At 35.9% G+C, this 25,128-nt stretch overlaps 1 protein-coding gene across 1 annotated transcript in view; it reads right to left on the minus strand.

The window, feature by feature from the left end:
* Positions 1-572: 572 nt before the first annotated feature.
* The window catches only part of FAM91A1 (family with sequence similarity 91 member A1), a 42,171-nt gene continuing 17,615 nt past the window's right edge, over positions 573-25,128 (minus strand). Inside the window, exons 13-24 of the mRNA XM_007114318.4 lie at positions 24,277-24,386; positions 23,857-23,943; positions 21,899-22,031; positions 18,446-18,594; positions 16,979-17,113; positions 16,730-16,843; positions 12,791-12,863; positions 10,653-10,802; positions 7,305-7,409; positions 6,624-6,747; positions 5,379-5,448; positions 573-3,099 (exon numbers count right to left, since the gene is read on the minus strand). Of these exons, the coding sequence (XP_007114380.1) occupies positions 2,914-3,099; positions 5,379-5,448; positions 6,624-6,747; positions 7,305-7,409; positions 10,653-10,802; positions 12,791-12,863; positions 16,730-16,843; positions 16,979-17,113; positions 18,446-18,594; positions 21,899-22,031; positions 23,857-23,943; positions 24,277-24,386 (1,436 nt within the window). The 3' untranslated portion in view covers positions 573-2,913. The remainder of the gene's footprint in view (positions 3,100-5,378; positions 5,449-6,623; positions 6,748-7,304; positions 7,410-10,652; positions 10,803-12,790; positions 12,864-16,729; positions 16,844-16,978; positions 17,114-18,445; positions 18,595-21,898; positions 22,032-23,856; positions 23,944-24,276; positions 24,387-25,128) is intronic.

The following is a 25,128-nucleotide window of genomic DNA, read 5'->3' on the forward strand; positions in this document are numbered from 1 at the left end:
CGGACCACCTTTGCAATTTTTCTGCTAACCTGAAATTGTTATAAAATAAAAAGGTTATCTTTTCAAATAAAGTATAGGAAAACGTCAGCACTGAAAGCATGCCTGTATTTAAAATTAAGGAAGGGGCTTACAGAAGATTATACACATTTTCACAGCAACTTGACCAACACCATAGTTTATTTGTAAACATATTATAAGTGTCAATAATCAAATTGACAACACTTTATACATTTCATTGTATAATATTAACAGCATACCAGAAAAAAAATCCACGGTGCTCAGTTACAGTTTTGGTATTTTAAAGTCTTTAAATACAGACCGTATTTGAAACACTGAACATAAAAGAGAAACACAAATGGCAAAGAAAACTGGAAACAACTAAAAGAAACCAATATCCCCCCCAAAACAAATAAAATATGATTACACACTTTAAAAGAAAAAAGGAATCAAGAAAATCAGACGATCATATATTTTTTTAACAACATAAAGTTACATTTCTTTAGACTTATGTGAGAGGTGAAATTGTACCATACTAAACTCTATGTCCTTTTTTATATTTCTTTTTCTCTTGGTTTCTGAAGTTTGCCAATGGTTTAAGCTACTTTAAGGGCAGAAAAGAGGGGAGGCAGCACAAAGCCAAATGAAATTACTTTAAACATTTGCAGAAAAGCTGGATAAAAATTCTTTCACAAATTTTCTTTGGCAAATAATAAATTCTGTATTTATTACCTTTTTGTTGAATAGGATCAACACATAAGATTTAAGAGATGCATCTTTACATGAGTTAATGTATGAAGGAAACAAAGCCAAATTCACAAAGTAAAGCATAAAAGTGGCTTTCACATTTTGCTAAAAACAGCTTTAAAAATGCAGATTCTCCATCCTTAAAAGTATGAGAGGTCTTCAGCTGGGAATCAGAATCTTTCCTCATTCACATGAGAAACCGGAGCTGACTACATGTTTTTTCAGTACTTTCCCTAAAATTTATGATCATTTATTAGGTTCTATTTCCTCCTGTTAGCTCTCAAAGGAAATATAGCAGCAAATCACTCCCATATTTTAAGTTTTAAATTCACCAACAACTGGGTTCACAACCAACAACTACAAACATTCAATGCTTTATTAGTGTACATGTCATTACCGTAGGCTAAGCTTGTTAATAACAGAAATAAATAAAATAACTACAGTTAATCTGAACAAAGCAAATGAAAATGAGATTAAAGAGCCCTGATCAAATGAAATACTTACAACTTTCAGTTGAAAAACTGTAAAAGTTACATACATACCTAACAGCACTAGGAATGTACAATATCAATTATTGGAAAAATAAATGAGTGATTCACAGTTATAAGAAATTATTTTAATATTAGTATTTTTCCTTTTATACACAAACATTTATAACATACACTTGGTTTCTACCTCATATTAAGACAAAGTAGAATACTAAACATTACTGCATTTACCCAAAACACAGCACTGACTGTGCCACAGGTAACCTGCTCCAAAATATTCAATAGGGAGGCGACAGTACTGAATGCACGGTTATGTTAACAGTTTGAAGAAAGACACATACCTCCAGAAGTATGTTAAATAAACAAATGTCAGTTCTATAAATAACAAAAATTATCAGCAAAAATGTTTAGGTTTAACCTTCCCAAATTTTCTAATGCTTTAAATATTTTAGATATATGTTGTTTGACCAGTTAGTTTGGTTAGTTTTAAACGAGCAAACCATTATCCTATGAGAAGAGCTAAACTAAACTATGTAACACTGCACAAACTTCCCAAGGAAGGTAACTTGAAAAATCTAAAAAGTGATTCCAATTATTCTAATCAACATTTGAGATACTAAAAGAATCAATGACTCAAGAAACATTTTGAAATTACTCAATTTTTCTTTATCATTTCTTCTAAAACTAGTCACATAAACTTAAGATCCGGATTGCTTATGTCCTCACAGTAGGTTTATCACTAAAGTGGTCTGATCAGAAGACATAGCCTTAATGCCTCTAATATGTAATCCTAAGCTGAAATCAAAATCCTTGGTTTGAAAACATCAAATCCAATTCCATAACATTCATGGGTAGAGCTACTAAACAAAAAATAAATCAGGGAGAAAACGTGCAGCAGCCACAGCTACAAGAGTGGAAAATAAATTCTATTTTTCCATAAAGACTCTATGAAAATATAAAGCCCAAAATGAGCGACAACCGAAGTCCACATATAAATGTTGTTTAAAAATAGAATGTTTTCCAAAGCTTCTTATGAGATGTCAATGTATAGTCATAGTCTGAGTTAAGACCTTCTAAATCAAGGTTAAGCCATACATAACTATGCTGATTTACATACCTTCAACAATGTTCAACCGATATACATAACTTACAAACATCCACAGCAATTCTTAATGCCCCATCAGATCATCTCTCAATAATGGATGTTTATCATTTTATAGTTTTGCTACTTTAAATACCAAGAAGCCTTTTCAGAGGAAGAGTTCTACCTCTTCCCATGATCCCCTAAAGAGTAGGTAACAAAATATAAAATTAAACAAGATTTATGTTTGATAAACTAACATATAAAATTACCACTGCAATATTCATAGTGACTGCTTATAAACATAACAGTCATCATAAAGCCTATAAAGTATATCCTCAGTTTTATAAAAGAAACACAGATTGTCTCAAGGTAAAAAATACAGTGCAGACTGCTAAAAAGCTCTTCGTTGCATCAGGAGGTGCAATAATGAGGAAAACTTCAGAAAACATGAACATGTTCCCCAAACTTTTAACTTTAACATCAGTTAAGCATGAACTGCACTGCAGCAGCAGGATGCTTTTTAGTGGCTGGCAATATAAAGCTAATGTTAAGAAAGAAAAATGGCAGAAAGCGTAAGCAACAAATGATGAAACCAAATTATTGCAAATGGAGATTAGCAATAAGAAGTGAGGAAGGTGAACGTCCACTCCACTCTGTTAAGATGCCATCTTTAAATATTAAGTTCTTTGCAGGAAGTGGGACTCCCATGTCAGCACAGGATGACTGTGAAAGCAAACTTGGAAAACTGGCCTCAGTGTGAATATCCAGTGTTGAAGCACCTTCCTAAAAGATCAAGAAACAAGAGAAAAAAAATTCTATTCAACACTTTACCAAACCTCTTAATGTAGCTAATGAGAAATAGAGACCTTGATTACCTAAGAAATGTTTATGGAATGGCAAAGCACTATAGGAGATGCAAAGTTGTACCTCACAAACCCAAAATAATCAATGATAGGTATTAACGTGCAGAAATGACTCATACACTCAGATGATGACAAGTGCTTTGAAATAAACAGAAATAACACGCTATGAGAATATGGGATGAGAAAAAGTTAATTCTTAGACAAAAACCCTCACACAACATCAAGCAACAGAACAATCCATCCACTCCCAGGGCTCTCAGATTCACACATTCAGCAGACTTCTCCCCAGAACTCCAGGCTCAAACCTCCACCTATCCAACATCTGTTCTTGGATGTTTCACCATAAATTCCACACTTAGCATGTCCATAAGCAAACTCTCAAATTTTCCCCCACTGGTTCCTCCCCAGCCTTCCCCGCTCAAGCTAGTCAAGAAATATGAAAATCATTCTTTATCCTTCCCTTCCTCATCACAGCCTCAATCCTTCCTCACATTTAATCACCAAGTTCCATCAGTCTCCCTTCAGTGTGTATCCCAAATGAGTTTACTTGACTCACTCACCATAGCCACCACCGTAGTCTAGACCAGTGGTCTCCAAAGTGGGGTACTCACTCCAAAGTGGGGTGCAGTACCGTGAAAATTTTTTTTTTTTTTTGCGGTACGCGGGCCTCTCACTGCTGTGGCCCCTCCTGTCGCGGAGCACAGGCTCCGGACGCGCAGGCTCAGCGGCCGTGGCTCACGGGCCCAGCCGCTCCGCGGCATGTGGGATCCCCCCGGACTGGGGCGCGAACCCGCGTCCCCTGCATCGGCAGGCGGACTCTCAACCACTGCGCCACCAGGGAAGCCCATCGTGAAAATTTTTAAAATCCTGTATCTACTTATTGCATCCGATAAAATTCCTGGTTTTGTGTATTTTATAATATACATAATTTATTATATTATTCCATGTTTAACAGTATATACATGTAATAAACAAACCTTTATTATGGATACATGCAAATTTTTTTTAAACGAAAAAGGGTGTTCGGGGGCTTCCCCGGTGGCACAGCGGGGCGCGAACCCGGCTCCCCTGCATCGGCAGGCGGACGTGCAACCACCGCGCCACCAGGGAAGCCCTGTGCTTGTCTGTTTTTAATCTATTCTCTAAACAGTAACTAATCTTTTAAAAGAGTCAATTAAAAATAATGTCATTCTCTGTTAAAAGTCTTTAATAGTTTCTCTTTGCACTCAGCATAAAATACATATTCTTTAACATACTCTAGAAGGCTCTCCGTTCTTCTTCAACCTCACCTCTTCCCATCATCCCTCTTTCACGAGGCTTCTGCCACACTGGCCTTCTCCTGTCCTTGCAGGCCGAGTGCCTTCCTGACACAGGACTTTTGCACCTACTAACCTCGGCCTGGAATACTCTTTCCCATCCTTTCGGTTTCAGCTTATGCATCATCTCTACCTATTTAAATTAGGTCTACCTTTGGATTCCATCAGATTTGAAGGAGCTTGGCTCCTTCAAAGCACTTACTGAAATCTGTAATTACTTCACATATTTCGATGTTTACTCGACTATGGTCTCATACAACACTTAAGCTCCATTAGTGTCTTAGACATCATTGTTTCCCCAGCACCTGGTAAAGGGTCTGGCATAGAGTCGACTCAAGCATTTATTGAAAGAATGAATGAAACCAAACTCCAAAATACTGATTTCATAATGTTAGAACAGATATACCAAACAAAAATATTCCATTCTAAAAGTTTATCTGCAAATCAAGTCTAGAGTATCCTTTCTTTCCTTGGGGGGAAGATAAAAGGTCTAGAGCACTGGCATTCACTATCATAACAGACAACCCCCTCTCAGCAATGGAGAATCACTGCAGTTATTAATGGAAGTGTACTGACCCAAGAACCAGCACCTAGAATGGTACATGGCCCATGGCAGATGCTTAACACATTTCTGTTTAATGAAGCACCAGCACAGAACAAACAGTCCAAGCTTCCTAAACACCTGGCCAGTGAAATCATGTACAAGTCAGTTAACTTCCTGAATTTCAGCATCTTTGTTTATAAATTAACAAGCATAAATAAGCATGAAATAATGCTTATTTCATGTCTTACTGCTGTGGAGACTCAGAACAAACATGAAAGTGTTTTGCATACTATAAAAGCTCTATGCAAATACCATTTGGATTTTTTTGGTTTTTATTACCTGGAATGAGTGAACAAAGTTAAGGACTTGTAGGGACAGTTTTCTACTGGAATGTAAGAGGTTCTGAAGGCTGAAAAAAATGGGAAAAGTTTAAAACAAATATGACAAGAACTAATATCTCACAAGAGTTTAATTTTAACAATTTAAACTCATTTATATATGTATATACATCTTGGTTAATTACATAAAAATTTTTAAAAAACAATTTCAGTGGTTCTTGTCAATGAAATTTCTGCTTGTTTTAATAATACAGAGTAACAGTGCATAAAAAAACCATTTCGAAATAAAACATCATGTATAACCAAAATTGGAAAATTACTGTTAAAAGTTTAAACTACTACCAAATATAAATGTTAAATACAAGAAAACTTCTAAAGTAAAAATTTAGGTACATATTTTTCAAATATGTAAACTGGTAACAATTGTAGTGACAATCATTAAAACTATATAGTATTTCTTTTTTAAATTCATGTATGTTACTTTATTTTCAGGATAGCTATTAAAATTATTTGTCAGTTAAGTATTTTTAATTTTCTGATATAAGCTACATTGAGCCAATGAAATTAATTATTTATTATCCAACTTTGTTTTCCTAAATAAAGATGTCAAGATCTGTGGATATCATCTCTCCAAGCCACCCACCATGACAATCAGATCCAATGATATTCTTTTCGGCTAAACCAGACAGTCTCAGAAGCTTTACAACGCTGACTCTTAGCAGCCATCCCCAATGGATCAGAGTTGGCATATGAGATAAAACCTACATGTCATTTCTGATAAGTAATATGTGCTCATTTTAGAAAACGTGGAAACTGAAGAAAATTTAGAAAGTCAGCCATAATTCCACTATAGGAGATAATCACTATTCACATAACTTGAGTGTGTGTATGTTAAGAAGAGAGAATTTCTATAGATATTTACATATTAAAAAAAACTAGGTTCATACAGTCATATAAGCATGCCCATTTTAACCATACTCTCGCCAAATCTGGGTAACTAAGTAAATATAATTAACCAAAACATGTGTCCAAAAGACTTGCATGTGCCTAATTTCTGAGGTACTGAACTTTAATTTTAAAATACATAGCAAACCCTTAAACTAGCCATTTTTATTCAATCAACAAATAAATGCAAGGCAAGTACTATGATCATGTGTGAAATAAGACAAAGTAGGATATAGCAACTAATACTGAGAGCTTAAGAAGTCTCATAGATGAAAAGATGACAACAAACATAAACCGTCACCTCTCTTTTCTGCAAAGGCCATGTGTAGCAATTTTTCTGCACACTTTCTGGTTTAATTCAGAACTAAACAGTGGAATTCCAAAGCACAGCTCGAGAGGAACCCAATCTGCTTCTGCTGTGGCAACTACAAAAGGATATAAAAAGTTATTAATCATATATATACTTATATATATTATGACTGACCAGGGTTTCTTAACTGAGCTCCAGAGATTTTCACAGATTCTTCCCACCCCCCACTGACATCCACCAAAGGGCTGAGCAGGGGAGAAGACTCAGAGAGGGGATCAGTGAATCTCTGAAACAGGAAAGAATGCTTTTTGACTATGTACATGCTTCTGGGAAGAAGGCACACAGCTTTCAACAGATGCTCAAAGTGGTCTTTTACCAAAAAACAAACAAAAAAAGTAGTGCAGGACATCTACAAGATGAGAGAATCAACATAGGAAAAATAAAACATTTTTATTCTCAGGTCATAGTTTTATAATATTTTAACTAACTTTAATTATTATTCTAAATATATAAAATTATTTCCTAGAAAATACTTATGAAAAAGTCCATTATAATAAGAGCAGACAAACGATATGCAAATGACTTAACAAAAGAGTCAAACTTCAGAAATTAGTCCAAGATTGCAAATATTTTATTTTTATTTTTTTTTGCAAATAATTTTTAAAGCCTTACCAGAGTTTTGCTTTGTGGCTGAATCTATAGTTGCTTCCTCAATGACCATTTCAAATGACTCTGTACTCCCATTTACATCTGAGCCAGAAGCCAAATCAGGTTCTCCTTATAATTAAAGGGCATACACAGTATTAGGATTCTAGTAGTTGGCACAGGTTGTCAATAAGTCAGTCCTAACATAAAAGAAGACTTCAGGCAACAGAAATGACAATGGAAAACAATGAACAGTCTTTAGCCTAAAGCAGTAGTTCTTAAAAGGGGGACGATTTTGTCCCCCAAGAAACATTTGGCAACATTTGAAGACATGGTTTGGTTGCCATGAATGGGGACAGGGATGCTACTGATGTCTAGAGATCCTAAACATCCAACAGTGCACAGGACAGCCCCCCACAACAAGGAATTATCCAGCTCCAAACATAAATAGTACTGAGCTTGTAAAGCCCTGACCTAAAAAAACAAGGATTAAAAAGGCAGAACACAAGTTTAGACCTTTTAGAGAATTACTAAAGTCACTTCTATCCCCATGGAAACATGCAGTCTGATTACATCATTCCTTCTCAAAGTATTTTTCTTGACTCCCTGTATCTCTCAGCATGAAAGATCCTCCAAGATCTTCCAGATCTCACTTATTACTCTCTACTCTCATCAACTACTGCCCAACAAGCTCCTTCTTCTGGCCAAGATGAGCTGCTCTACTGCCTGATTCCCTCTGCCCAAAGGTTGCTACCCTCCAAATAAACAAAAATCACCTGTGTGTAGCTAACTCCTCACTTTTCAAAATTTAGTTCAAACTTTACCTTCTCTAAGAGGCCTCTCTGATAGCTCAACTAGGCTGGGATATGCCTTCTCTGTCCTACTTTAGCACTTCAAGAAGCAGACCCCTATATCTCAGTCTTTTAACACTGCACAGTAGGCTGATTCCCTTGCTTGTCTCTCCTTCCAGGGTTTTTTACCCTAGGACTTAGTAACAGAAATATCTCCAACACCTAAGGAGGTATTTCGTAAATGTTTATAGAATGAATGAAATAAAACATGACAGCTACAGTAGACAGTCATTGAAATGAGTGCCTAACCCACAGCCCTCTTCTCTAAAAATGCTCCTGTGATACCTGGCAGTCAACTGTTGAAAGTTACCCAACTCCTCTGGCCAAAGGTAAATGGACCAGGAGTGGATACTAATTCAATCCACTGGATGGCTAGCAATCAATCATATTTTCTCAGGATTTCAAACTAAGAGGTTCAGCGAATACAGTCAATCAATGATAGAGACTTGAATTAAAAGGTTCCCGAGAGTCGTGGACCAGAGGTGACATCATGGCAACCAAAGCCACATACAAGCCAAAATTATGCCAGAACAGAAACAATTAGTAACTATGAGAAGGTGATTTGAAAATGATTTTTTAAATTAGAAAGAAAAAGGTATCTAAGGAAAATTAGCTGTTGTCAATATGCAGGACAGGCTGGAGACAGAAAGAAGAGAATGAGGCCAGGAAGGCTAAGCAGGAAATGGTCGCAATAAAACATGTATAAAGTATCAAAACTCAGACTAGAATGGCAGTTACAGAGAATTAAAGAGAGAGGGAAAGAAATGGATATAAGAGACATTTCTAAAGACTAATTCACAGAACTTGGAAACTAACAGGGTTCAGTGGGAAAGGAGAAGGATGAGATAAAGATATGATTTTTAAGGCCTGCATAACAAGAAAATGGTGCCTTGATAGAAAGAGGAAAGCTCAAAGGGAAAAACTACTCATTCTAGTTTGAAAACAATTTTACACAGAGACTAAAGTTTTGAAACCATCACTCCATAAAGGAACTTAATTTAAAGCCTATAAACGTAAATACGACAGTAAAGGGCTAAAACCCAAAAACCATTCTGTATTCCAACCCCAGGTCTTCACTTCTTTATTCATGCTTAGTATTTTCTCCATGTGAACAACTGATATTTGTCCCAATGATATCACAGAATATTTTCTCATCTTTCAGTGGAAAAACATTAAGTATTAAATAAGTCAACATCCCCACAAAGGTACCCATGCTTTTTAAATATTAAGCTTGTGATAAACTCAGTACCAATTATCTTAATTCAAAGAACCCAGCTATTGGCTAACCTCTCTCATCAGAAGCATCACTGAGTTTTCTGTTTGCAAGTTGGCTAGAAGCATTCAACATGGTGACATATCCACAAAAATGCTGCAAGTCCACTTTGTTCCTTAACATCTGCAATGCTTTATGAACACCCATGTTGACACGTGTAAACTCTAAGAACAAAGAGTTGACATCACATTATAAGTAAATAGTTTTACAACAAAACACCAAAAACTTAAATATACTTCCCCCTTTATTAAACAATTCTTAGAACTACTTTTATATTTTATCAAGATTGATTCCAATGAAGAAATATCTGTGGATGAAAAAGGATGCTGTACACATACAACATATTTACAGACTTTTCAGAAGGCAACTGATGTAGCAAAACAACTGACCTGCTAAGTAATCAAATAGGGCCAGTCAGTGGCAAATTCTCTAGGCTTCTCTTTTGTAGTTCTATTCTGCCTCAAATACTTACTTAGTAGGTTTCTACCAGGAAATGCATTAAATACACATCATATTTTTTTTTAATTTGAAAATGATTTTTTAAATTAGAAAGAAAAAGGTATCTAAGGAAAATTAGCTGTTGTCAATATGCAGGACAGGCTGGAGACAGAAAGAAGAGAATGAGGCCAGGAAGGCTAAGCAGGAAATGGTCGCAATAAAACATGTATAAAGTATCAAAACTCAGACTAGAATGGCAGTTACAGAGAATTAAAGAGAGAGGGAAAGAAATGGATATAAGAGACATTTCTAAAGACTAATTCACAGAACTTGGAAACTAACAGGGTTCAGTGGGAAAGGAGAAGGATGAGATAAAGATATGATTTTTAAGGCCTGCATAACAAGAAAATGGTGCCTTGATAGAAAGAGGAAAGCTCAAAGGGAAAAACTACTCATTCTAGTTTGAAAACAATTTTACACAGAGACTAAAGTTTTGAAACCATCACTCCATAAAGGAACTTAATTTAAAGCCTATAAACGTAAATACGACAGTAAAGGGCTAAAACCCAAAAACCATTCTGTATTCCAACCCCAGGTCTTCACTTCTTTATTCATGCTTAGTATTTTCTCCATGTGAACAACTGATATTTGTCCCAATGATATCACAGAATATTTTCTCATCTTTCAGTGGAAAAACATTAAGTATTAAATAAGTCAACATCCCCACAAAGGTACCCATGCTTTTTAAATATTAAGCTTGTGATAAACTCAGTACCAATTATCTTAATTCAAAGAACCCAGCTATTGGCTAACCTCTCTCATCAGAAGCATCACTGAGTTTTCTGTTTGCAAGTTGGCTAGAAGCATTCAACATGGTGACATATCCACAAAAATGCTGCAAGTCCACTTTGTTCCTTAACATCTGCAATGCTTTATGAACACCCATGTTGACACGTGTAAACTCTAAGAACAAAGAGTTGACATCACATTATAAGTAAATAGTTTTACAACAAAACACCAAAAACTTAAATATACTTCCCCCTTTATTAAACAATTCTTAGAACTACTTTTATATTTTATCAAGATTGATTCCAATGAAGAAATATCTGTGGATGAAAAAGGATGCTGTACACATACAACATATTTACAGACTTTTCAGAAGGCAACTGATGTAGCAAAACAACTGACCTGCTAAGTAATCAAATAGGGCCAGTCAGTGGCAAATTCTCTAGGCTTCTCTTTTGTAGTTCTATTCTGCCTCAAATACTTACTTAGTAGGTTTCTACCAGGAAATGCATTAAATACACATCATATTTTTTTTTAAGAAAAGTAAAAAGTATTCTTATTGAAACTAAAGCTAACAAAGTACTCGAAATTATATGCCTAATAAATTATTTAAATATCAGCTCATTCTCACAAATATGTGAACTTACAAAAGAGAAAGATACTCTATAAGCAAATATGAATATTCCTTTTTTAGAATTTGCACAGTAATCTCCAAAGGCAAGAGATTTCTTCATCAGTTCTTGAGATTTTGTGATTTTTAAGATCCTGCTGTCACTATCCTGTATCTTCTGGTGAACAATAAATTTTTCCATAGAATTTATAAAGTATCAGAGAATTAACTAGCAAAGTTTAGTTGCAGAGAAATACTAATTTCTGAATAGGGGCTATTTTTTGGAAGAGAAAACTCTCTTCTCCAAATTTTGTACACGTTTATTCACAACAGCCAAAAGAGAGCACTTAATTTCAAATGTGAGGCTTTTGCAGCCTAGCCATGTGGAAAAGAAAAAATACTTATAAAAATCTTCTTCCTTTTCCCTGCTTTGGGCGAGGAGGGGCAATGGTGACTAACATTTTAGAAGAAAAGTTCCTATATGAATTAAGTTAAATTACTTGAACGATTTACTGCTCTCTAAAATTCCAAGCAATATTTTAAGAACAAGAAAGATAGAGAATGAAAGTTTTGCATGGAGCAGGAAACACAAGTGCTATATAAATATACGTAAGTTTTAATCAGAGAGTATTTTCCTTTTGAATATACATACTTTCTTAATATTCAACAGAGGAAAGGTATTTTTATATTAAACAAAAGGAAGAATGATTTTGCGTTTACAGAAATTCTCTGAGCATCTTTCATCAAATGTATTGTAGCTCACAATTCTAAAAAGAGATAACATTAAACAGGCTTTTCACCCTTGATTCGAACCTGCTAAATTTAGCTCAAACTTTGCTATTCACTCAAGTCCTCTCTAATACGAAAAATAAAATGTAAAAAAAAATTTAATTAATTAATTAAAAAGTAAATTAGTGCTTTCTCATTTTCTCTACACAATGACTCTAGATTCGGGGCTTCTAATACTATAGCACAAACTTAAATCAAAACACACTGACCATTAATAAAAGTTTTTTTAAAAAAATTTGTTTCCGTAAAAAAAAAAAAAATGCCGAAACAGGAAATACATGCAAGTTCTCTGTAAACTGTAAGTTAGTATACAAATGTTCATTAGTGTCCATAAAAGCCCCTGAAAAAATCCAGTATGTAACATTGGGGGGAAAAAAAATCAACTTCCTAAGCATAAAATCTTCCCTATGACTTGTCTTCTCCCCCAACCTCCAAATAAATAAACAATAAAAGGAAACTAAAAGGCCAAACAAACAGAAAACCTAGTCTTCCATCTACGTAGCTACCTACTTAGTCTCTTCATCTCCAAGACAGACTAGTATTCCTTCTAGGCCTAGGTCCTAAATGAGTCTTATTCTATTAGTTCTTTGTAGGAACAGGCACATGACAGAAAACTACCTTTTGCCAATACTCTTTAAAAGCAGAATAGTTTTAAGACCCTAGAACTTAAAAATTTTAAGAATTTACTTCCTGCTATGTTTCCACCAAATTGTGGACAAGATTAATCATAAAGAAGTCAAATGGATACAACTCAAAATTAAGGTACCTCCTCGTAGTTCTGTCTCATCAAACGGGAAAGGTATGTGGACAGTTTCTCCTATCCCATGCAAACCATGTCCCTAAACACGAAAAAACACAAGTTGAAAGGTATACGCGAAACCTGTATTTCCAATAGTAGATACTCAAACGATAAACAAGACTGTGCCTCGTGATGGTATATTCCACATTAATACTCCATCAAAATGCTCTCAACAATATTCTATTTTTCTCCAGCAAGTAAAGACAATCTTAAGTCTATATTAACCTATTAAGGCAATGTGTCTCAAATTGAGTGTATGGGCTAATGAAAAAACAGGTAAATCTGGTGTCAGCCAAGTGAAGCATGAATGAGATCAAGTGCACTCACACAAGGGTTAGCTGCAGTGCTGAGAGAGAAAAGTGGTGGAGGATCCTCATGATCACCTGGCATGCTATGCACTAGGAATGTAAATCTCAAAAACCTGCACTGAATGACACACATTGAAAATTACTTGCTGCAACATCATAATTATATACGAATGGAAACAACCAAAATGCCTGTCAGTAGGGGACTGATTAAATAATGTACGTATTTTCAATGTAGCTGCAAAAAAGAGCAAGCTCTCTACAAAGTGAAACGGAAAGTTCCAACTGCTAAGTGGAAAAAGCATGGGGCATCTCAGTGTGTAACCGCTTGCACATGCATAAAGAAATTCTAGAAGGGTACAGCAAAAACTAATGTGGTTGTCTGATTTGGAGGAGAGTTAGGGAGTGGGCACTGGGTAGAGTGTTAGAAGGGCAGTGATACTTTTCTCTGTGCATCTTTTAATAGTGTTTTATTTTTGAATCATGTGAATTTACTATCAAAAGTTAAATTGAAAAAAATCTTTGAGTCTAACCACGCCAGTCCCACATTACAAATAACAATTTACTTCCATCCATCACACTCAATTAATGTTGTTCATTTAAATTTTGTAAGTCTTTTGTATTTAATTCCCAAATTTATTTTGGTTTTGCAGTTGTGTAAGAATGATAAGCATGAGGAATTTAATTTTATATGTATTTCAAACCGTTATAATAGAAAATTTAATATTGGGGATCTATACATTTTTTCCCTTTAAAAGAGACCCATACATTATTCAAATTCAAGATACCATGACATAAAAGAAAAAAAATAATTTCAGGGAATAAAACACATTCATTTATTTGGTTCATATAACAACTTGAATATATTTCTATTGTCTTGCTTCTATTCCACTGATACATTTATGATTTCAACCCTAAACAAGATGACTATTATAAAAGCATGGTTGTAATCAAAATCTTAATTTTGTTGTGTTTTAAGTTCCAGCAAGGTGAATTTTTCCATAAAATTTAATAAAAGAGGCATTCTTTTTTAGCAAAGGCAGAACTCCTTAACGACACTTTAAAACTCCTCTTACTCTTCTCCCACCACCACTGCCACCACAGCGAACATTTTTTGAGATCTTTCGACACGCTAAACAAAGGTCTAAAGCATTTTTACGTAGATCATCCGTTTCAGTCATTTTTCAACAACTGTATAAAGGTAAGAAATTTTATTATCTCCAATTTGCAGGTGAAGTCACTGAAGTTCAAGGAGGTTATTTAACTTGCCCAACATTGCCAATAAGTGGTGGAATCAAGATGTGAATTCAGGCAGACTGATCCTTCAGTCCATGTCTAACCCATTCTACTGTGTATCTCCCCCCCACCCCTACTTCATTCATGTCTGCCCTGGCTGGCTAATGCATCGTCTCACGGTTTCTACTACCATCCACGTGCTGATGCTGACACTCAAGTCAATCTCTCCTGTTCGACCTCTCATTTGAATTTCAGAATAATTTCAATAACCTCCTAAATATCTCCACCCCCCAAATGTCCCACAGGCCCAAAACACACCACCTCACCTGCCCCCATAAACCGGCTCTGTGTGATATCATCATTCTTCCACTTTCAAAAGCCAAGTACCTCACGAATCATTCTTCCTCTTCCCACACCCATCTCAGACATCTGATCAATTCTACTTATTTTGTATTTGTAATAATTCTTCCTTTTCATTCTTATAACCACTTCCGTGACCTAGGCTGTCCTCATCTCTTATCTGGTCTCCAACACTGAATCCTAATCCTGTCTTCTCCCACCCAGCCATTCTCAACAGTCTTCAGGCTGATCTTCCAAATCAAAACTGACCACGTTAATCCCCCGCTCAGCGCCCTTTACGGGCTGCCATCGACCTAAAGGGGAAAGTCTAAGCGCTACAGTGGGACAGTTAAGGTCCACTGCCCTCCAGGGCCTGCCTACTCTTCCAGACTCATCTCTGACCACCGTCCCATCATACTTCAGCTCACCCCTCAAAATTACATAACAGCTTACAGGCCCTAGCACATGCCCCCACTTCGTATTCCTATTCATTTATTCAACAAACACTCACTGAGCAACTTCTATGAGTCAGGCACTATTTTTGGGCACCAGAGAAATAGTTATGAAGAAAAAGAAATAAAATCTCTACCCAGAGATTTATTCATGCTGACCCCTCTGCCTGGCCTCGCTCTCCTCTAAATCAGCCTTTTCTATTTAGCCTGGGTCTCATTTTCTCTAAGGAGCTTTCCCTAAGCCTTTGTCCTTGTCCCAAGGCTAGAAGGATACTTCTCTTTAATGCTTGCACTGTATATGTATAACTCTCTTCAGCAATCAGCAAAAAAATGGAAGTGACTGCTTATGCAACGTTTCCCACCAGACTTTAAGTTTCTTGAAGACAGGGACCACATCTTATTTGTATAGGCACATTAATTAGTACAGAACATGGCAAGTACAATTGTTAGTTCAATGAATTAATGAAATCTTTACAAAGAACCTACTACATACCAGAAAGTGTGCTACACACTTCATACACACCTTCTCATTTCATTCTCTCAACAATCCTAAGGCTAAAAATGCTTACCTTGGCATTAGCTGTCACTATTATTTTTTGTTGTTACACAGTAGATATTACCATCTCCATTTTGCAGATGGGAAACTAAGTATAAGAGAAGTATCTCTAAAATGTTACACACCACTTCACACCTGCTGGGGTGGCTATAATAAAAAAATCAGATAATACCAAGTGCTGGAGGGACAGTAAAATGGTGCAGTTCCTTAAATAGTTAAACAGAGTTACCATATGACTCAGCATTTCCACTCCTAGGGATATACTCAAAAGAAATGACAGCACGTCCACACAAAAACCTGTACATAAATGTTTTTAACAGTGATTATTATTATTCATAATAGCCAAAAGGTAGACGCAATCCAAATGTCCATCAACTGATGAACAGATAAACAAAATGCATTTCGTCGTACAAGGGGATATTATTTGGCCATGAAAAGGAATGCAGTACTCATGCTCCATGATGAACCCTGACAACAGGAAAGAAGCCAGTCACAAAAGACTACATATTACATGATTCCATGTATCTGAAATGCCCCAAGCAGGCATTCTAGGGAGACAGCAAGTACATTAGTCGTGCTGGGGTGGCGGGGGGTGAAAGTGGAATAGGTGAGTGAGAACTAAAGGTCCAGGAAAATGTTGTAAAAATGAGTGTGGTGCTGACTGCAGACATCTGTGAATACACTAAAACCACTGAATCACAGAATTCAATTGTGGAATATGGTATGTGAACTGCATCTCTATTTTAAGGCTACTATTAAAAAAAAAATAGGGCCACACAGGTAGCAAAAGATGAGGCTGAAACTCGAAGTTGGGTCTAACTTCAGAGCCTTTGCAGTTTCCACCACTTCCAAGCTGCTAGACAAAGGCCAGGACTAAAACGCAGATCTGTTTCCTTACATTTCAGTTTTACAAATGTCAAATTACTGATGTCTGTTTGCGACTCAGCAGAAATCTAGACAAATTATGATCTTTAAAATAAAAATCCAAACCTGACTGTTTCAAATAAGGTAACTGTACCTGAATCAAAACCGCTGAATGTGTTAGGGCATCGTTCAACATCGTGAGCACATTTGATGTAGGAACAACCCCAGGATCATGACCCCAAGAAGTTATTAGTAATCGATCATAACCCTATGGGAAAGAAATGAATAAAACACAGCATGGCATTTAGAAACAAAAAAAAAATTAAGAGAGTTATCTATAATACTGCTTACCAGTTTCTATCCTCCTTAAAAATGATTTTAAAAAAAACCTCATTCAACATACCTGGAATATATCTGGCAGTTTTCGAAGTCTTGTACCTTTGGACAGCAAAAGAGATGGTGGTCCTTGCCTGGTGATATGGTAAATGTACAGTTTAAACCAGACAGAACTGACTTCTGGGATAGCTGGTCCAATATGCTAAAATCATAAAACAGGTAAGATAAAGTTGTGAATACTTACCTAAAGAAGCCAAATTTCACAAATGACCAAGTATATTCTTAAAGCTAATGCCTCATGTAAGTGTTAACTGCTATTATCCTTATGAAGATAAATTTTAAAGGATCCATTCAAACAGTTTCAAACTTACACTGGAATTGAGAAAGCAGGTCTTATCACTGCAATTAAGAGAATGGACTCCGGAGTAGATGGCCTAAGTCTGAATCTTGGCTTCATCCCCTCAGCCCTATCTCACCTAAGGTTACTTAAGCGCTCTTGTGCCTCATTTTGCTCATCTGTAACATGGCAACAAAATACTTATCTCTTAAGGACATTGTTAAAGGTTTAAAATAGTACCTGGCAGCACATAACAAGCTCTATATCAAAGTGTTAATTATTACAATCATTAATAGTTCTTCTCAAAAGGGACTATCTATCCTTCCATCCATCTTACCATTCATCCAGTTCACGGATTCCTACTATGACCAGAGGCTGTGTTACAGAATAGAAGGAAGAGTGTGTGTGTGTGTGTGTGTGTGTGTGTGCGCGCGCGCGCACGCGCGCGCGTGTGTGCGTGTGCGCGGGAGGCTGCAAATCTACAATCACTCCTCCTGAACAGAGGACAAAACTGGGGTAAGGGGGGAGTGGGCGCACTGAGGCAGCTAGATCAGCACAGGCAACAAAATCATCCTGGTACAAGAATCCCTTCCTTTCTTCTACACCATTAAACCTAGCACATCTAGGAAACCAGGAAGGATGTAGCACTGAAGAACAGAGCACAAACCTCACTCTTTGAAAATGGTACATGTCACAATGGCCTTGCTAAGTATACAAACAAACGCAACTGATCTATTTCTAAAAAGTAAAAGACCAGAAGTCATTTTCACCATTTTAAAGATAACCAGAGTTCTAGCTTTCAAGCATAATCTTTTCTTTTCAGCCTATTTAGCATCACAGCCCCACTTCCAAAATATTTCATTTTTCCTAATTAAATTTATCTTATCCCTCAAGGTAATCCAGGTTTCCTTCTCAGAGCAGCCAAAAACATTTTCTTTAAAATCCTGCATTCAAGAAGAAAATTTTAATTGAATGTGTCACTAGTCACTAGATAATAGATATATAAAATGTACCAATTATACCTCACAAACTGAACATCTTACAACAGCAAAAAATACAAAGCTGCTTTCTGAGTTGATGATTTTAATATCGGGTTATGTACAAATTGAGAATTAATAAGACTGATAAACCTCTCCTTCAAGTTGCCATGAGGAAGGATGAAATGGCAGCCGAGTGAGCTTCCCAGGGAGTCTTTACCTGAGGGGTGCAGCTGCTGACAGGCCGGATTTCGTTGGTGAGAGGAGCCATGGAAACAAGCAGTGTGTAATTTTTGTTTAGAACTCTGCTGCAAGTTGCAGGGTCCAACCCAAGAAGGCTTTCACAGCGCAAGAGATCCAGAGGAAAACCTGAATTATGATCGATCACATACATAGAATGAAAGACTGACAATGTGGAAAAAAAAGTCTAAGATGAAACAGTGATAACTGCCTTGAGACTTAAATTTTTTTAATAAGGTAGAATATCTCTATTAAAAAGCCCTTTATTTCCTAGGAGACCAATAGACTCTTTAAGACTTAAAGCTAAAAGTCTTTATTCTCTGGTCCAGAAAGATAACTGTCTACTGGTGTTTCTTCAGGCTAACCTTATACTTTAAAAATGTTTGCTTTATCTTACTTCCTCTCCATCACGGCAGTGGCATCTTATGAAAGCCTAAGTGCCATGGGAAAGCTGTATCCTTCCCTCCCCCAACTTTCAATCTCTATAAAAACTTTGCAGCCAAGTTCTGAATTGACCAGAAGGGCAAGAATACCTCATTTAGAAACATGTGCCTAAATTGTAGTCCATAAAGCAGGAACTCACTTAGCATGCTTTAAGTGTTCCCCTTCTTAACCCTTCTGGAAAATACCAGTCCTACTGCTCTCTAAAAAGATAAAGGGAATTTGGAGGGTCTGTCTGTGTCTGGCCTCTCACAGATAAACAAGGGGAGTGCCTGTGATCTTAACTAAGTTATATGAGAAAGGGTGGGTCCTTGCAGTAAGCCCTTTTCTGAAACACAAAAGGGTGAGAAGCTTCAGGTAAAACTCAACATTGTCAATGCCAAGTAAAGAAAATATTTAATGAATACTAGGATATGGAAGGAAGTCTAAAGAGGTGATGGTGGTTAAAACAAAGTTTTTACAACTGTGATTGCTTTTCTACAAATGAGGTTTAATTTCTAAACATTTCATAGTACTAGACTGCCAAATTACAAACAGTGGCTTTAAGGTCTCACTTGCACTGATCCTAGGGAAAAGATATCTTTTTAAAGACAAAGATACCTGGAAAAAAAAATTATGCTTATAGAATGAAAAAAAGTTAGACCACACATTGTTTCTGTTTTTTAAGCAGTGCCTCATGCTGTCTAAAACCAAAAGATTACTAAGAAACTAGTCTTTTTCACACATATCAGAGGTTTGCTTCTATGACAGTATCAGAAGGCTTTTTGCTTTACAGTGAATACCAAGTACTACATGATACGCTCAAACTACAAATTACTAGTGACATAAAAAAAAAAAATTTCTTGCTACTCAAAACAAGATGCGTAAACACCAATACTACAGAATTTCTTGTTTAAAAAGGAGTAAGATTAAGTTATCACTCCTGGCACCTACAGAAAGTTACCTTTCTCAACATGGAGAGTATTAAGCCCTAATGCCCGAAAAAGTTATTCTTTATCTGGAATGAATGACCTTCTTTTCTATGAATCTAGAATGGTACTAGTTATACACCATTATAAGAAAAATTGAGAAACAGTCACTTAAATCATCTTCTGTGTTCTGTGGTTCTAATGAGGAGCCCCAGTTCAGAAAGGCTGGTTAAAAGAATGAAACTTCATAAACAACTGCCCATTTGGTCTCATGGGGAGGGAGGAGTTAATCACATTTTAACTTTGGAGCCACATCAATTATTCTAAGCTCCAGAAATAGTCAACTATTAAATATACCTTAAAGATTAGAGTTATACTTTACTTTCACACAGGTTTAGGTTTACCATTTAACTTAGTTGATGACAGACTATTCATGGTGAAAAACAAAGTTTAGCCCAACCTATTAAACAACGAATTGTTGATGAATAAATCAATAAAAACCTGAGTGTTCAAGAGAAGATGATGTAAGGAAGGGAGCAAAGGAACAAAATTCAAGAGACATGGATTCAAGTCCCAGCTCTTCCATTTACTAATTATATGGGTTTTAATGACTAAATGGGCAGGAGATTTAACCAAGATAAGCTTCAATTTCTTTATCTATAAATTGAGCTACCCCTGGCTGGTCACTAGCACTAATATTCTTGGACTCTATGATGGGCAGTAAAAGATGGCTATAACAGAACAGTTCAAATATTCTAACCCATTATCTCGATAAGTCACTAAAAAGTCCCAGAAATTCCAGGATTTGTATATCCAGAGACATATTTAAGACTGTGCCACTCACTGCTAGGTCACATGATCTAATATTTGGTAACCAAAAAATGGTTACTGTCAACAAATGCTTATCAATAAGTGCTTTAGACTCTCGGTGTTTGGTGATTTAACATTCTCAGTTTCAACTGTTTATGAATAACCTCAGAAGGAGCTCCAGCATGGTAGCATTTGTAATACTGCTAAAGCACAACTCTGAACCAAACACCCCAAGGCTGAAGAAGTGAGTCACTAGGTACTAAGTGTGTCTAGCCTCACTCAGCTAAACTACCCAGCATCTTTGTCCTCTCCTCTGCAACAACTCTTGTGAAGTGACAAGTGATTCTGCCCTAAATTTTTTTAATTGAGCTGAAAAGAAAGCCAGGTGCTGATGAAAGCAGTAGAACGAAAATGGGTATGACTAAGAAAATGACGGTTCTTGGCCAGAAAAGAGAACTTTTAGGTAAATGAAAGAATGAGTGAAATTAAATGTGATACTGGTGCTAAGAATTCACAGTGTCCCAAAATGCAACTCCTGTGAATGTCTGAAGACTTCACAATGTAATTACATTCACAGTGTAATGCTCTTACACTGGTGCCCAAGGTATTGCATCTTTTTAAAAACACACATTCCTGGGTGCCACTCCACAATTTAGGAGCTAATACCACCAGTTCAACTAAAGTTCGGGAACCCCTTTCTATCACGAAACTGAGAGAGCACACTAGGGGCAAGAGCCACATTAGAGTTCATCAAGAGATTAAAACTGCTTCCATTTCTTTCTTTAACTCTTTGAAATGAGGTTATCTGTTCCCTTTTTTATTCTTTAAAGTAAAATACTTTAGTAACTATTATAGCAGCATTTGAAATAGGAAGACCCTGTTTATTATCTTTATATAACGAATCTTTCATTCTTGATATTTCATGCTTCCTAAATAAATTTTGGCATTTGTCCAAAATCTGTCTCTCAAAACAGATGCCTATTCTATATCCCATCCAGCTACTTAAACAAATTAACACTCCAACTCTTTTTGTAGGTAACTAAACAAATTTAGATACTACAAAAGTCAGTGGCACATAAAAGAGAAACAGTAAAATAAGGAACAGCTGACGAGTAAAGAAATTCACAGAACAAGCCAACAGTTATAATTCAATGTGCTATCTACACAAAATGTTTTAAATAAGTGATGAGTAAATAAGTGAGCATGACCTGTTTAATTTCTTAGAAAGAAGTTCCACAGGATCATGTCTTCAAAATCAAGTATTTTTATCATACCATAATTGGGTTGGTCTGGCTGTGCAGTTTGCGCAACTAGATCTTTATTATGACGCAGAAACAATATTGTGTTTCTCAGAGTGAGTGCATGATCAAAGTATCTCTGTGCTTCTCCTTCACCAGTGCTCTGAACCTAAACCAAGAGAAAACAAATTTTGCAACAAAAACCACTCTCATGCCATTCATTCTAGTATATAACCATACAGGAGAGATATTAAGATATTTAAAATCAGTAAATCAAAAATTTGCCCAGGCGATTTTGAAACAAATATCAACCCCAATCGTGGTTGGGCTTCCATGTGACTATACCTTTGAAGATGACAGAAATTAACCCAGCAAGTAAAACCAACAACTTCAGCAACCAAGTAATGCTAAATTGTACCATTATATGTTGTATGTTCCATATGATTCAAATAAGGTGCTTTAAAAACTCTAAGATCTATATATTCTGTTTCATCCAGAAAAGTACTCCAATCCATGGTCACCAATTATGCCACTATCTTATCACCCTGTTCACAACTTTGCAAGGAACGATGGAGTACGTGATTCAACATAGCTGTCCAACATTGCTGAACATACAGCTTAAAATCACTCAACAAGGATTCACTGAGCCCCTATTATGTGCTATGACCTCTCTAGGATGTAAGGAGAGAGTGGTGGACAAAACTCCTGCCTTCAGTGGGTTTCCATGTATGCTCTCTGACACTGAGTCAGTCACCTGTTTAATATGTAAAAACATAAACATTCCAGAAACACAGGAAACAGAAGGAAAGGTCTACAGGGGGAAATAACTAAATTAGATTTGCATGAAATTAATAAGATCAACTGATTAATCAAGATGAAGCTTAAAAAATAGCTAAGAAACTATTTTTAAAAACTAAACTTCAGACTAAACGGCTTTCCCAAGAATGACTATGTGGTAAAAAAGAATACAGATATATAAAGTGTAAAAGGGATCTTCCAATTTGCTATACGTGATAAAACACTAGTTGAGGTGAGAAAAATTAAAAAAAAATAAAAATCAGGAAAACATGTTAAAATGTGCTAAATGTAAAAAATTTACCGGCAAAAGATGATACACAATAAGAAATAGGGTTAAACAAGATATTAAAAGTATTGAGGAAATAATAAAAATATAAAGATAAAAGTCAGAGACTAATAACAAGGATTATCTCAGGCACTAAAAAAGTAAAAATCCTATGGAGAAGGAGGAGTGGAAAAAAATGTTATGGTAAGTCTTTTTTTTTTCTGAGATGTAAAGGAAGTACAAAATCATAAAAAATTCTCTAAACATACATGAGTTCATCACTAACGCACAAAAGTTACCAAAATTATTAGTCAAAGAATAGATTAGGCACACAAACTGTGTGCATAAAGAAGTGCAGAGGACAGAATAAAATATCCAGGGAATGAAAAACACCAAAAGGGCAATCAAGATTTACAGCTAAGGAAAACTAGGCTGTACTCATGAGGAAAAAGATGGTTAAGAGCAAATATGGCTGAAGTCTTCAAGATGCTAAAAGGGTAGTGAGAGTGGACATAAATACGATACCCAGGGACACTGTTCCAGATTTAAGATAAGTGGAACAAAAACTTCAAATAAAATTGCTTAAGAGTAGATCTTAGAATCATATTGAAAAAAAAAGTTAAAGGCTGTTTTAGAAAAGTGCAATTTAAAAATTACACATAGACTTAAGATTTTTATACCCCATTTCTTCATTATAGCAAATTATGCCAACAGCTTAGATGAGGTAGACAAATCACTGTTTTTAAATCACAAAATTCATTCGTCCGCTCGATATGTTCAAGCCTAAATGACTGCCACGGTATTAAAGCGCGAATGAGGTAGGAGTGAACAAGAATATACGAAAAATCTACATAATCAATAACTGATGTTTTATTAAGCAAGAGAAGATTCCAAACGCCTTGACATCCCATAATAAGCTATCTAGATTTACCTTTTCTAGTTCTATAAGAAAGCTGTCCAGAGACTCATCTGAGAGTTTGCCAACTTCGAACATTGTGACTGCATGGCTTTTCAAGTTCTGCAATAAAGAAACAAAAACAAAACTAAAATGTACCTTATTTGAGCCTATTATTAATAAGTTGTAGTTTTCCCTTTGAATGCTAAGCATCTTAGATTTATATTACGCTTTCCAATACATTTAAACTTAAGGGTGGGTGAGGAGCTTATTTTTCTAATTACAAAAGTAGCCCTCACTAAAAAGTTCCGACATTCCTCTAAGGAATATAAAACAAAGGCAGTTGCATTTTCCAGAAAAAATCTAGTACTTAAAAAAAGAAATAAAAGCACTGAATTATTTTATATCTAATCTTTATTTTAAACATTTTCATATTTAAACAAGAATCTGACTTACTGGTGAAAGGTTTCCCATCATTAAAAAGGCAGTAAGAGTTGAGTCAAACAGGAATGCAATACGCTTTGTATATCCTGTAGACAAACTCAAACTGCTTATACTGGCTGTGTCTGTTTGGGGAAATAAAAATCATAGTTTAAAAATCAAGTAAATGAAAACTGTTCTTTGCTTATCATTTGGAATGAGAAAGTATTTCATTTCAGCTTTATTTAATAATCAGAAAGTACATAATATAGGTAACACTGTAGTCGTAAGAGGTCCCAATCCTACCTATCTCCAACACAGAGATAAAAAAAGTTAAAGTTAAAAAAAAATTTTTTTTTAAAGGCACTCACTTTTGTAGTAAATTTTTTGAAAACCAATAATAAACCAAGACTTGATCACTTTCAGATCAAGACTAACTAGCCTAACCTCTACAGACAAGTCACCTGGCTCAGGTAACAGAGCTACTTAGGGTAGGAGTAGAAGCCCATGTTGTGTGCCCCTCTCCCCTCCCAACACAAAACCATGTGCAGCCCGCTCATCCACTATGCTTTGCCTCCCTCTGTGCTTAGCCCAAGCAATGGCCTTCCTGCACTCGCCAGCTGGCATGCTCTTATTCATTCTCAACCCAAAAATCATCTTCTCCATGAAGGCTCCTAAACCTCTCTAGGCAGAAAGAGGGCTCTTCCTCTTTGCTCTCCACAAGCACCATAATGTTTCTCACACTGTGGTAGTTTTTATGGTTATACTCTCCAGACTTAGTTTTTGGAAGGAAACTACCATATCCTTGTCAATTTTATACCCCTAAGATCTACCACAAGGCCCAACATATGGGTAAGTACTCAAAGACTACTTTTTTTTTTTTTTTTT

Source organism: Physeter macrocephalus, chromosome 15 (genome assembly GCF_002837175.3).
Source record: "Physeter macrocephalus isolate SW-GA chromosome 15, ASM283717v5, whole genome shotgun sequence".
NCBI lineage: Eukaryota > Metazoa > Chordata > Mammalia > Artiodactyla > Physeteridae > Physeter > Physeter macrocephalus.